The following is a 13,938-nucleotide window of genomic DNA, read 5'->3' on the forward strand; positions in this document are numbered from 1 at the left end:
CGTACTCCCCAAAAGGGACATTTCCACCCCAAAAATCCCATCCCTTCCCGCCCAAAAAGGAGCTATCGCCCCAAAACCCCATCTGTGCCCTCCCAAAAAGGGTTTTTCCTACCCCAAAATCCCATCTTTCTCCCAAATAGGGTTTTCCTCCCCAAATCCCACCCCCTTCCTCCCAAAAAAGTGACGTTTCACTCCCAAATCCCATCTCAAATCTCCCAAAAAGGCGTTTTCCTCCCCCAAACCCCTCCTTGTCCTCCCAAAATTGGCATTTTCCCTCCCAAAACCCCATCCCCATCCTCCCCAAAAATAGGCGTTTTACCCCAAAACCCCCATCCTCCCAAAATCGGCCTTTTCCCTCCCAAATCCCCACCCCGTCCTCCCAAAATCGGCCTTTTCCCTCCCAAAACCCCATCCCCGTCCTCCCAAAAAATACACGTTTTACCCCAAAAACCCCCATCCTCCCAAAATCGGCCTTTTCCCTCCCAAAACCCCATCCCCGTCCTCCAAATAAATGCACTTTTTACCCCAAAACCCCCATCCTCCCAAAATCGGCCTTTTCCCTCCCAAATCCCCACCCCGTCCTCCCAAAATCGGCCTTTTCCCTCCCAAATCCCCCACCCCGTCCTCCCAAAATCGGCCTTTTCCCTCCCAAAAACCCATCCCTGTCCTCCCAAAAAATACGCGTTTTACCCCAAAACTCCCATCCTCCCTAAATCGGCCTTTTCCCTCCCAAAACCCCATCCCTGTCCTCCCAAAAAATACACGTTTTACCCCCAAACCCCCATCCTCCCAAAATCGGCCTTTTCCCTCCCAAAACCCCATCCCCGTCCTCCCAAAACCCAGGAGTTTCACCCCAAAACCCCCACCCCCCCAAAACGGGCATATCCCCTCCCAAATCCCCACCCCGTCCTCCCAAAATTGCCATTTTCCCTCCCAAATCCCCATCCCCATCCTCCCAAAAAATACGCGTTTTACCCCAAAAACCCCCATCCTCCCAAAATCGGCCTTTTCCCTCCCAAATCCCCACCCCATCCTCCCAAAAAATACACGTTTTACCCCAAAACTCCCATTCTCCCTAAATCGGCCTTTTCCCTCCCAAAACCCATTCCCGCCCTCCCCCAAAACCAGGAGTTTCACCCAAAACCCCCACCCCCCAAAACGGGCATATCCCTTCCCAAATCCCCACTCCGTCCTCCCAAAATTGCCATTTTCCCTCCCAAATCCCCATCCCCATCCTCCAAATAAATACACTTTTTACCCCAAAACCCCCATCCTCCCAAAATCGGCCTTTTTCCCTCCCAAATCCCCACCCCGTCCTCCCAAAATCGGCCTTTTCCCTCCCAAAACCCCATCCCCGTCCTCCCAAAAAATAGGCGTTTTACCCCAAAACTCCCATTCTCCCAAAATCGGCCTTTTCCCTCCTAAAACCCCATCCCCGTCCTCCCAAAAAATAGGCGTTTTACCCCCAAACCCCCATCCTCCCAAAATCGGCCTTTTCCCTCCCCAACCCCATCCCCGTCCTCCCAAAAAATACACGTTTTACCCCAAAACTCCCATTCTCCCTAAATCGGCCTTTTCCCTCCCAAATCCCCATCCCCGTCCTCCCCAAAAATAGTCATTTTACCCCAAACCCCCATCCTCCCAAAATTGGCATTTTCCCTCCCAAAACCCCATCCCCGTCCTCCCAAAAAATACACGTTTTACCCCAAAACCCCCACCCCCCCAAAACGGGCATATCCCCTCCCAAATCCCCACCCCATCCTCCCAAAATTGCCATTTTCCCTCCCCAAACCCCATCCCCATCCTCCAAATAAATACACTTTTTACCCCAAAACCCCCATCCTCCCAAAAATCGGCCTTTTCCCTCCCAAAACCCCATCCCTGTCCTCCCCAAAAATAGGCGTTTTACCCCAAACCCCCATCCCCGTCCGTCCACCCCCCAAAAATAGGCGTTTTCCCCAAAAAAAACCCCCCCAAATTGGTCCCCACCTGCTGGTACTGCCCATAGCTCTGCCCGTAGTTCTGCCCGCTGGGGGGGGGCGGCGCCTGGGGGTAGCTCTGCCCGTAGCCACCGTAGCCACCGTAGCCATAACTGGGCGGGTTATAGCCACCTTGGCCGTAGCCACCCTGGGGAGGGGGGGGGGCGAACAGTCAGAGGTGGGGGTCAGGCTGCTGAGGGGGCCCCCAAATATTAGGGGGGGAGGGGGGGGGTACCTGCTGCCCCTGGTAGCTGGGGGGGGCGGTGGTAGCCGCAGGGGTGGTTTTGTAGCCGCCGGCGTTGCCGCGAGCCGGGCTGTAGCCGCCGGCGGGTTGAGCGTTGCGGTTGTAACCCCCTCCCCGGTTGTTGGCGGTGGAGTCCCGGTTGTTGCCGCCCCATCGGTTGGGGGTGTAACCGCCGCGGTTAAACCCTACGGAGAAAGGGGAGATGTGGGGCACCCCACTTTTGGGGTGGGGTGGGGGGAAAAAGGGGTCTGGGGGGGGGGGGGAGGAGGGGATTACCTGCGCCGGTGCCGCCGTTGCCGCCGCGGAAGCCGCCACCGCCGCCGCGGTTCTGGAAGCCGCCCCGTGCGGTGGTGGCGGTGGCGGTGCCGCCGCCGCGGCCGTCGAAGCGTTGGAAACCGCCGCGGCCGCGGAAAGAGGGGGGGCGGCCACCGGCGGCGGTACCGGCAGCGCCGCCGGCGGCGTCGAAGCGTTTTTCGGGCGGGGGTCCGGCGTTTCGGCCCTCCTCGTTGTACTGCCGCACTAAAGCTTCCGCCTCCTCCCGCTGCAGCTCCACGTAAAGCACCGCGTCCAGGAACTCCCCCGCCTCCGGCAGCGTGAAGTTGGCTACGCCGGTGCCGAAAAAAAGAGTGAGGACGCCGGCAGGGAAGAGCGCAGGGAAACGCCGGTGGAGAAGAGCAGGAGAGGGGACACCAGCGGAGAAGAGCGCACGGGGAAACGCCGGCGGAGAAGAGCACGTGCGGGGAAACGCCGGCGGAGAAGAGCACGTGCGGGGAAACGCCGGCGGAGAAGAGCGGGAGCGCCGGTGGGGGGAGAGCGCGCGGGGAAACGCCGGCGGAGGAGAGCGGTAGCGCCGGCGGGGAGAGAGCGCACGGGGAAACGCCGGCGGGGAGAGTGGGAACACCGGCAGAGGAGAGCGCGCGTGCGGGGAAACGCCGGCAGAGGAGAGCGTGCGTGGGGGGAAACGCCGGCAGAGGAGAGCGCGGGAGCGTCAACGGAGAAGAGTGGAAACGCCGGCGGAGGAGAGAGCATGCGGGGGGAAACGCCGGCGGAGGAGAGCGCGCGCGGGGGGAAACGCCGGCGGAGAAGAGAGCGCGCGGGGGGAAACGCCGGCGGAGAAGAGAGCGCGCGGGGGGAAACGCCGGCGGAGAAGAGAGCGCGCGGGGGGAAACGCCGGCGGAGAAGAGAGCGCGGAAGCGTCAACGGAGAAGAGCGGGAGCGCCGGCGGGGAGAGAGCGCGGGGAAACGTCGGCGGGGATAGCGGGCGGGGAGAAACGCCGGTGGAGAATAGTGGGAGCGCTGGTGGAGAGAGGGGGCGCGCGGGGAAACGCCGGCGGAGGAGAGCGGTAGCGCCGGCGGGGAGAGAGCGCACGGGGAAACGCCGGCGGAGGAGAGTGGGAACACCGGCAGAGGAGAGCGCGTGTGCGGGGAAACGCCGGCGGAGGAGAGCGCGGGAGCGTCAACGGAGAAGAGCGGAAACGCCGGCGGAGGAGAGAGCGCGCGGGGGGAAACGCCGGCGGAGGAGAGAGCGGGAGCGCCGGCGGAGGAGAGCACACGGGGGGAAACGCCGGCGGAGGAGAGCGCGGGAGCATCAACGGAGACGAGCGGGAGTGCCGGCGGAGGAGAGCGCACGCGGGGGGAAACGCCGGCGGAGGAGAGCGCGGGAGCATCAACGGAGAAGAGCGGGAGCACCGGCGGAGGAGAGCGCGCGCGGGGGGAAACGCCGGCGGAGGAGAGCGTGGGAGCGTCAATGGAGACGAGCGGGAGTGCCGGTGGGGAGAGAGCGCGCGCGGGGAAACGCCGGCAGAGAAGAGCGTGCAGGGAAACACCAGCGGGGAAGAGTGGGAGCACTGGCGGAGGAGAGCGGGAGCAGGGAAACGCCGGCGGAGGAGAGCGGGAGTGACGGCGGGGAGAGAGCGCACAGGGGGAAACACCGGCGGAGGAGAGCGCGGGAGCATCAACGGAGAAGAGCGGGAGCGCCGGTGGGGAGAGAGCGCGCGCGGGGAAACGCCGGCAGAGAAGAGCGCATGCGGGGGGAAACACCGGCGGAGGAGAGAGCAGGAGCGCCAGCGGAGGAGAGCGCACGGGGGGAAACGCTGGTGGAGGAGAGCGCGGGAGCATCAACGGAGAAGAGCGGGAGTGCCAGCGGGGAGAGAGCGCGCGCGGGGAAACGCCGGCAGAGAAGAGCGCATGCGGGGGGAAACACCGGCGGAGGAGAGAGCAGGAGCGCCAGCGGAGGAGAGCGCACGGGGGGAAACGCTGGTGGAGGAGAGCGCGGGAGCATCAACGGAGAAGAGCGGTAGCGCCGGCGGGGAGAGAGCGCACGGGGAAACGCCGGCGGGGAGAGCGGGAACACCGGCAGAGGAGAGCGCGCGCGGGGGGAAACGCCGGCGGAGGAGAGCGCGCGCGGGGGGAAACGCCGGCGGAGGAGAGCGCGCGCGGGGGGAAACGGAGACGAGCGGGAGTGCCGGTGGGGAGAGAGCGCGCGGGGGGAAACGCCGGCGGGGAGAGAGCGCGCGCGGGGGACGCCCAAAAAAATCCCCCGCCGCCCCTCGCCGGCGGCGGCGTCTCACCTTTCATCTCCAGCACGGCGTGGTCCGGCACGTCTTTGCCCTCCTCGTCGGTGCGTTTGACGGTACGGTCCCTCAGGTCCTGGTCGGTGGGACAGATGACGATGGCTTTGCGTTGGAAACCCTCGAAGGGACGCATTTTTCGGCGTTGGGCCGAGCCGTAGACGTTGGTCTGCCGGTTAAAAACGGGGCAAAAACCCCATTATTAGGGCCAAGTCATGTGGTTCCCCCCCCCTCCCCCGATCAGCCAAAACCGGAGGGAGTGGGGGAAAAAAAAACCACCACCCTTTTTAGCCAATTCCCGCGGGCCGGAGCTGTTTTGGGGAGAAAAGTGGCTTTTTGGTTATCTAAATCGATATTTTCAGCGGGAAGCGGGAGGGGGATGGGGAAGGCGAGAGGTTGTGATGCTGTTTGGGGACGCGGGGGGGGGTCACCGGAGCTGTCACCCGCAGGTTTGGCTGAGTCCCCTGCGATGGGGACACCGAGGGGAGAGACGCCAGGAGGAGGGGACGCGGGGACAGACAGATGCCGGGACCCGGGGACAGACACCGGGACACCAAGGGGAGATCCCGGGACATGGGGACACCAAGAGGAGAGACGCCGGGACAGGGGGACGCCCGCCGGGACAGGGGGACGCCCGCCGGGACAGGGGGACGCCGCGGGGGACGGACGCCGGGACAGGGGGACGCCGCGGGGGACGGACGCCGGGACAGGGGGACGCCGCGGGGGACGGACGCCGGGACAGGGGGACGGACGCCGGGACAGAGGGACGCCGGGACAGGGGGACGGACGCCGGGACAGAGGGACGGACGCCGGGACAGAGGGACGGACGCCGGGACAGAGGGACGGACGCCGGGACAGAGGGACGGACGCCGGGACAGAGGGACGGACGCCGGGACAGAGGGACGGACGCCGCGGGGGACGCCCGCCGGGACAGAGGGACGGACGCCGCGGGGGACGCCCGCCGGGACAGAGGGACGGACGCCGCGGGGGACGGACGCCGGGACAGAGGGACGGACGCCGCGGGGGACGGACGCCGGGACAGAGGGACGCCGCGGGGGACGGACGCCGGGACAGAGGGACGGACGCCGGGACAGAGGGACACCGCGGGGGACGCCTGCCACAGGGGACGGACGCCGGGACAGAGGGACGCCGCGGGGGACGCCTGCCACAGGGGACGGACGCCGGGACAGAGGGACGCCGCGGGGGACGGACGCCGGGACAGAGGGACGCCGCGGGGGACGGACGCCGGGACAGAGGGACGCCGCGGGGGACGGACGCCGGGACAGAGGGACGCCGCGGGGGACGGACGCCGGGACAGAGGGACGCCGCGGGGGACGGAGGGACGCCGGGACAGGGGGACGCCGCGGGGGACGGACGCCGGGACAGAGGGACGCCGCGGGGGACGGACGCCGGGACAGGGGGACGGACGCCGGGACAGAGGGACGCCGGGACAGGGGGACGGACGCCGGGACAGAGGGACGGACGCCGGGACAGAGGGACGGACGCCGGGACAGAGGGACGGACGCCGGGACAGAGGGACGGACGCCGGGACAGAGGGACGGACGCCGGGACAGAGGGACGGACGCCGCGGGGGACGCCCGCCGGGACAGAGGGACGGACGCCGCGGGGGACGGACGCCGGGACAGAGGGACGGACGCCGCGGGGGACGGACGCCGGGACAGAGGGACGGACGCCGGGACAGAGGGACGGACGCCGCGGGGGACGGACGCCGGGACAGAGGGACGGACGCCGGGACAGAGGGACGGACGCCGCGGGGGACGGACGCCGGGACAGAGGGACGCCGCGGGGGACGGACGCCGGGACAGAGGGACGGACGCCGGGACAGAGGGACACCGCGGGGGACGCCTGCCACAGGGGACGGACGCCGGGACAGAGGGACGCCGCGGGGGACGCCTGCCACAGGGGACGGACGCCGGGACAGAGGGACGCCGCGGGGGACGCCTGCCACAGGGGACGGACGCCGGGACAGAGGGACGCCGCGGGGGACGCCTGCCACAGGGGATGGACGCCGGGACAGAGGGACGCCGCGGGGGACGCCTGCCACAGGGGACGGACGCCGGGACAGAGGGACGCCGCGGGGGACGCCTGCCACAGGGGATGGACGCCGGGACAGAGGGACGCCGCGGGGGACGCCTGCCACAGGGGACGGACGCCGGGACAGAGGGACGCCGCGGGGGACGCCTGCCACAGGGGATGGACGCCGGGACAGAGGGACGCCGCGGGGACGCCTGCCACAGGGGACGGACGCCGGGACAGAGGGACGCCGCGGGGGACGCCTGCCACAGGGGATGGACGCCGGGACAGAGGGACGCCGCGGGGGACGCCTGCCACAGGGGACGGACGCCGGGACAGAGGGACGCCGCGGGGGACGCCTGCCACAGGGGATGGACGCCGGGACAGAGGGACGCCGCGGGGGACGCCTGCCACAGGGGACGGACGCCGGGACAGAGGGACGCCGCGGGGGACGCCTGCCACAGGGGATGGACGCCGGGACAGAGGGACGCCGCGGGGACGCGGGGGACACCAAGGGACGTCCCCACCACCGTTCCCAGTCGAGGAGGTAGTTGCGTTTCTTGCGGGCGGACGCCGAGAGCTGGAGGGGATGTGGGGCCACCGAGGGGCCACCGAAGGGCCACCGAAGGGCCACCGTACCTGGTCGAGGATGTAGTTGCGTTTCTTGCGGGCGGCGATCTGGATGAGGCGGTTGAGGCACTGCGTCGCTTGCTGGATGAGGACGTCCCACCGTCCCGCGTAGTTGCGTTGGCGCCGGAGACCCATCACCTGGGGGAGAGGGGACGGTGACGCCGGTTGGGGCCGCGGCGTGGGCGGCGGGTGACACACGGGTGAGGCCTTACCCTCATTTTATCCATGATGGCGTTGGTGCCCAAAATGTTGTATTTCTTCGAGGGGTTGGCGGCGGCGTGCTTGACGGCCCACGTCGTCTTGCCGGCGGCGGGCAAACCCACCATCATGAGGATCTGGGGAGGAGAAACGTGTGTCGTTGTCATCGTTGTCCCCCCCGTCACGGCCGGGGCCTCGTGTCACCGCGTGTGTCCCCCCTCTTCTCCTCCAATCCCCGTCCCCGCACCTCGCATTCGGCTTTGCTCTTGGGGCCCAAGGTGCCGCGGACGCGTTCGGCTACGGGTAGGTGTTGGATGAAGGTAAAACCGGGCGGGACGGAGAAATAAGTGTCTTCTCTCTGCCCGAAGTTGAACTCGATGGCGCAGTTTTTCACCAGGACGTGGGGGAAGAGGGCCCGGCCCCCCAGGAGCTCCTTCCTCACCCGATAAGCCACCCCCAACCATTTGCCGTTCTTCATGAAGGACATCTCCACCTCTTCCCCGCACTCGAAATCCTGCGGCGGGGAGGGAGGGGAGACAGCCCCCCAGGGAGGGCTCAGCACGCCGTGGGGCCGGGGGAGACCCACAGGCGGTGGCGGAGGTGGGAGACGGGGAGGGGGGGGACTCACCACCAAACAGGCGATGACGTCGTTTTCGGCGAAGGTTTCGCCGTAGTTTTCGAATTTGCAGTTGGTCGACTTCTTGCCGGTGCCGCCGTAACCGTAGGAGAAAGGTTCCTCGCCTTGGGGAGGGAAAACGGCGCTCAGGTGGGGGGAGAGACCCCCCAAAAACCCCCCTTCCCCCCCAAAAAACCCCCTTTCCCCCCCCCCAGTAGCGGGGGCACCCTTACCCAACTGGGTGCTGCAGGAATCCAGGGACCAGCCCACCCGCACCACGTGGGGGTCTGGTTCGGTGGAGGGTAAGTGCTTGACGGAGATTTCTTCGTTAACCTAAAGAGAGGGAGAGGGAGAGGGGGGGGGGCAGAGAGGGAGGGGGAGAGGGGGGAGAGGGGGGAAAAGAAGGAGGGGGAGAGGGGGGAAAAGAAGGAGAGGGAGAGGGGGGAAAAGAAGGAGAGGGAGAGGGGGGAAAAGAAGGAGAGGGAGAGGGGGGAAAAGAAGGAGAGGGAGAGGGGGGAAAAGAAGGAGAGGGAGAGGGGGGAAAAGAAGGAGAGGGAGAGGGGGGAAAAGAAGGAGAGGGAGAGGGGGGAAAAGAAGGAGAGGGAGAGGGGGGAAAAGAAGGAGAGGGAGAGGGGGGAAAAGAAGGAGAGGGAGAGGGGAGAGGGGGGAAAAGAGGGGGAGGGAGAGGAGGGGAAAGAGGGAGAGGGGAGAGGAGGGCAAAGAGGGGGAGGGAGAGGAGGGCAAAGAGGGGGAGGGAGAGGGGGGCAAAGAGGGAGAGGGAGAGGGGGGCAAAGAGGGAGAGGGAGAGGGGGGCAAAGAGGGAGAGGGAGAGGGGGGCAAAGAGGGAGAGGGAGAGGGGGGCAAAGAGGGAGAGGGAGAGGGGGGCAAAGAGGGAGAGGGAGAGGGGGGCAAAGAGGGAGAGGGAGAGGGGGGCAAGAGGGAGAGGGGAGAGGGGGGAAAAGAGGGGGAGGGAGAGGGGAGAGGGGGGAAAAGAGGGAGAGGGAGAGGGGAGAGAGGGGGGAAAAAGAGGGAGAGGGAGAGGGGAGAGAGGGGGGAAAAAGAGGGAGAGGGAGAGGGGAGAGAGGGGGGAAAAAGAGGGAGAGGGAGAGGGGAGAGAGGGGGGGAAAAAGAGGGAGAGGGAGAGGGGAGAGAGGGGGGAAAAAGAGGGAGAGGGAGAGGGGAGAGAGGGGGGAAAAAGAGGGAGAGGGAGAGGGGAGAGAGGGGGGAAAAAGAGGGAGAGGGAGAGGGGAGAGAGGGGGGAAAAAGAGGGAGAGGGAGAGGGGAGAGAGGGGGGAAAAAGAGGGAGAGGGAGAGGGGAGAGAGGGGGGAAAAAGAGGGAGAGGGAGAGGGGAGAGAGGGGGGGAAAAGAGGGAGAGGGAGAGGGGAGAGAGGGGGGAAAAAGAGGGAGAGGGAGAGGGGAGAGAGGGGGGAAAAGAGGGAGAGGGAGAGGGGAGGGGGGGAAAAGAGGGAGAGGGAGAGGGGAGGGGGGGAGGGCAAAAGAGGGAGAGGGGAGAGGGGGAGGGCAAAAGAGGGAGAGGGAGAGGGAGAGGGGGGAAAAGAGGGAGAGGGGGGCAGAGAGGGGGAGGAGGGGGTCAGGGGGGAGAACAGCCGGTGGCACCGGGTCCGCGGTGCCGGCGACGCTGCCTCACCTTCATCTCGTAGCAGACGCGGCCCTGCCGCGCGCCGTAGGTGGCACGGGCGCCCGACCAGAGGTAGGCGAAACCCTCGATGGTGAGGGGGTAACCGCTGTAGCGGTCCCGGGCCACTTTGAAGTGCAGGTCGCAATTATCTAGAGGGGAAAGAAGGTGGTGGTGGCTTTGGGAGGGGGGAAAAAAACCCAACCAACCAAACCCCACGCTGATCAGAGTCCCCAAATTCGGGGGAGGGGCACTCACAAGTGTCCACAGCCACCAGCGTGTCGTCGAAATCCTCCTCCTCGTCCTCGGCGGGCGGCTGCGGCGAGCGGCCCCTGGGACGGGAACGGGGAGGGCTCAGCGTGGCGCGGGACACCCCCCCCACCCCCCCTCCCCCCCGAGTGAATTTTGGGGGTGCCAAGTCACGGGGTGCGCTCACCTCTTGTCCTCGCGGTGCTCGTAGTAACCCCGACCCCGCTGCTCCTCGTAGGGTCGTTTACGGGGCTGCGGCAACGGCGGCGGCCGGGACTGAGCGGGATCCGGCGCGTTGTAACCAGCCGGGGGAGCGTTGTAGGTGGGGGGGACGGGGGCGCTGTAGGCGGCGGGGGGAGCGCTGTAGGCAGGGGGGGTGCTGTAGGTCGGGGGGGGCGTGCTGTAGGCAGGGGGGGCGCTGTAGGCGGCGGGGGGAGCGCTGTAACCCGGAGCCGGAGCGGTATAACCGGCGGGCGGCGCGGTGTAGGCCGGGGCGGTGTAGCCGGCGGGGGGTACGCCGTAACCGGCCGGGGGCGCGTTGTAGGTGGGGGGCGGCGGGATGTTGTAAGGGGGGGCCGGGGCGCTGTAGTTTGGAGGGGGAACGGTGTAGGCGGGAGCAGGGGGGGGTTCTTCTGGCTTCGTTTCCGGCAGCTTCATCTCTGCAGGGGGGGGGGAAGAGCGGTGGCAACGGAGGGAGCCGGGGCCGGCACAAGCCGCGGCGGCGGCGCCCCCCACCCCTCCACCCCTACCTTGGTGGAGAACGGGGTGTTCTTGGTCCAACGCTCTCCTCTCGTAGCCGGGCTCGGCGTCGGGCTTGAGGCCGCCGTGTTCGTAGGGCTGGTAGCCCTGGGGCTCGCTCGCGTGGCTGTTGTTGTCGATGCCATCTTCGAAAAGAGGGAATTAAAAAAAAAAAAAGCGGGAAACACGTCAAGCGTCACCGGTTTACTCGGAGAGACGGGGCGCGAGGGGGACTCGGGGGGGGGGGGGGGGCGACAACGCCTCCCCCGGGGGCGAGGGATACAGCGTGGGGTGGCCCCCAAATTCACCGAGGGGATCCCCAGGGGGGGTGGCCAGCGAGTCCGCACCCTGACGAGCCACCTGTGGCATAAGGGTTTGGTTTTTAACTCGAAGCACTCGGCAAGAACAGCACTTGGGGGGCTGGGGGGGGGGAGGGGGGGGAAGGAAACACAGCCACCAGCACAGGAATGGTGACAACGGAGAGCTGCTCCCCGGGGTGGGCACACCGGCCCCTCGCCGGGATGGGGCTGGGGGGGTCCTCGTCGGCTCTGCACCCACGGCTGCGGCAGCGAAGCCCCCCCCGCGAGCTCCCCACATCGCTCTGGGGGTGACAGCCTGCTCGGGGGAGGGGGGGATGAACCCCACCCCCCCCCCCCAGATCAGAGCGATGGGGGGGGGCCCTGCTTGGCCCCAGTAGCTCTCATGGAAGCGAAGCTGCTGTCGGGGGCACCCGGGGTGTTGGGGGGAGGCAACTGGGGACCCCAGAAGGACTGGGGAGGCCCCTATGGGAAGAGGGGAGGAAGGGGGGGGGGGGCGACTCTGAGACAAGTGGGGGGGGCACGTGTCCTCAGGGAGGGGGGGACACACACGAGGTGACAGGGACCTTAAAGGAAAGGGGGATGGAGCCCCTTGAAAAATGGAGGGACCCTCAGAGAAGGGGGGGGGGGGGGGCAGAGGAGACCTGACCCCTGAGGAAGAGGAGGGACCAGTCGGGTAATGGAGCCCCTCTGGGAAAGGGGGGGACTGGGGGGCACAGGGGCCCTCAGGGAAAGGGGGGCACAGGAGCCCTCAGGGAAAGGGGGGGGGGATCAGGGGGGCACAGGGGCCCTCAGGGAAAGGGGGGGGGACACCGGGGGGCACAGGGGCCCTCAGGGAAAGGGGGGGGGGGGATCAGGGGGGCACAGGGGCCCTCAGGGAAAGGGGGGGGGGGATCAGGGGGGCACAGGGGCCCTCAGGGAAAGGGGGGGGGATCAGGGGGGCACAGGGGCCCTCAGGGAAAGGGGGGGGGGACGGACCGGGGGGCACAGGGAAGGGGAGGGCCGGTCCCCACAAGAAAGGGGGAGACCGAGGGGCACAAGGAGCCTCAGGAAAGGGAGGAACCGGGGGGCACGGAGGCCCTCAGGAAAGGGGGGGGGGGTGGGGGGGGACCGGGAGGCACAGGAGCCCTCAGGGAAGGGTGGACCGGGGGGGACACACGGCGCCCCTCAGGGAAAGGGGGACGGGGCAGTCGGTCCCCTCAGGGAAGGGGGTCGGGGGCCACCGGAGGGAGAGCAAAGAGGGAACCCGCCTCGCCCCGGCCTGCGGCCCTTACAGTGTCCGTCGGGGGCCGGGTCCCCGCCGGCCCCACCGGGCCCCCGCCGGGCCTCCTCCGCCTCCAGCGCCGCCTGCAGCCGTTCAGCCAGCTCGGCCTTGAGGCCGCGGGTGTCCAAGCCGCGGCGGCCCAGCTCCTCCTTCAGCTCGTTGACCCGCAGCCGCCGCACGTCCATGGTCGCGCCGCTCAGCGCCGCCGCCGCCGCCCGGCCATCGAGGCGCCACCGACGGGCCCGGCTCAAAATGGCCGCCAACGCCCTCCTCCCCTCCCCGGCCCGCGCCGCTCTGCAACGCGCGCCGCCATTGGCCCGCCGCCGCGCCGCCGCCTGTAACGCGCCTCGCCATTGGGCGCCGCGCTCTCCCCCCCGCCCCTCCGCGCCGGCCCCGCCTCTCTCGCCCGGATCCCGCTCAGTCCCGCTTTGCAAAGCCGGCCGTCATTGGGCGAGAGTGGAAATGACGCTGTAACGCGGCTTCTCGTTGGTTGAAAGGGGACATGGCTCCTCCTCCCTGGCCTCCGGGGCCAGCCCCCGGGAGCCGTCTTGATTGGCACAGGAAGAGGGCGGGCGCACGCGGCCCTCTGGCCAATAGCGAGGAGAGCGCCGCCGCGCCCTGTCTGCACGTCTATTGGCTGGATTTCCTGCCTGTCAGCGCCGAGGCGGGCCCACAGGGAAAGCGTTCACTTGCCACTGGCTGCTCTCGCACGGAGGGCGGGGCGAGCCCAGCGCGGCCCTCATTGGCCGCCTGAGGGGCGGGCCGGGGGTTGTTCAGCCGCTCCCCATTGGCGGAGCCGCGGGCGGGCTGGGGCGGGCGCGGCGCCATTGGCGGAAGCCTGGCGGCGTCTACGCGTGCCACCGCCCCCTCGCTGCCTAGCAACGAGAGCCGGCCTTCTATTGGCTGGCGGGCGGGCAGCGCCGTATTCCTATTGGCCGAGCCCCCCTTCGTGTCCCACCCCCACCCCGCCCCCAAAAGCAGTCGAGGGGGGTGCAGGACATGGGGCTTTAATGGCGGGGGGCAGCGGGGGGGGGGGGGGGGGGTTGGGTCTTGGGGGGCTTCTGGCTTTTGGGGGGGTCCCTGGGGGGGTGGGGGGTGTCTACTCTTGGGGGGGGTCCCTGGGGGGTGGGGGGGGTCCCTATCTTTTGGGGGGGGTCCCTGACCTTGGGGGGGGGGCCTATCTTGGGGGGGGGGTCCCTGCCCTTGGGGGGGGGGTTCCCTACCTTTGGGGGGGGGTGTCCCTATCTTGGGGGGGGGTCCCTGCCCTTGGGGGGGGTCCCTACCTTTGGGGAGGGGTCCCTGGGGGGGGGTGTCCCTATCCTGGGGGGGGGGGGGGGTGTCCTAAATTTGGGGGGGGGTCCCTACCTTTAAGGGGGGGGGGTGTCCCTATCTTGGGGGGGGGTCCCTGCCTTGGGGGGGGGGGACACCCCAGGGTGCTGCAAGAGCCTGGGGGGGTGGGGGG

General features: G+C 68.2%; 1 protein-coding gene across 1 annotated transcript; it reads right to left on the reverse strand.

Annotated features, from left to right (window-relative positions):
- Positions 1-1,909: 1,909 nt before the first annotated feature.
- Positions 1,910-12,676, reverse strand: LOC309684078 (heterogeneous nuclear ribonucleoprotein U-like protein 1; the record flags this gene model as incomplete). Its single annotated transcript, XM_082500035.1, has 14 exons — positions 12,487-12,676; positions 10,907-11,041; positions 10,345-10,816; positions 10,167-10,240; positions 9,921-10,060; positions 8,505-8,604; positions 8,284-8,396; positions 7,903-8,169; positions 7,670-7,792; positions 7,467-7,595; positions 4,794-4,962; positions 2,500-2,826; positions 2,215-2,408; positions 1,910-2,127 (listed from the first exon to the last, which is right to left on the reverse strand). Coding segments are annotated over exons 1-14 (2,636 nt in total), but the record flags the coding sequence as incomplete, so codon positions are not given.
- Positions 12,677-13,938: the final 1,262 nt, after the last annotated feature.

This window comes from Vanellus vanellus (assembly GCF_965231255.1).
Source record: "Vanellus vanellus genome assembly, contig: HAP1_SCAFFOLD_2263, whole genome shotgun sequence".
Classification (NCBI taxonomy): Eukaryota; Metazoa; Chordata; class Aves; order Charadriiformes; family Charadriidae; genus Vanellus; species Vanellus vanellus.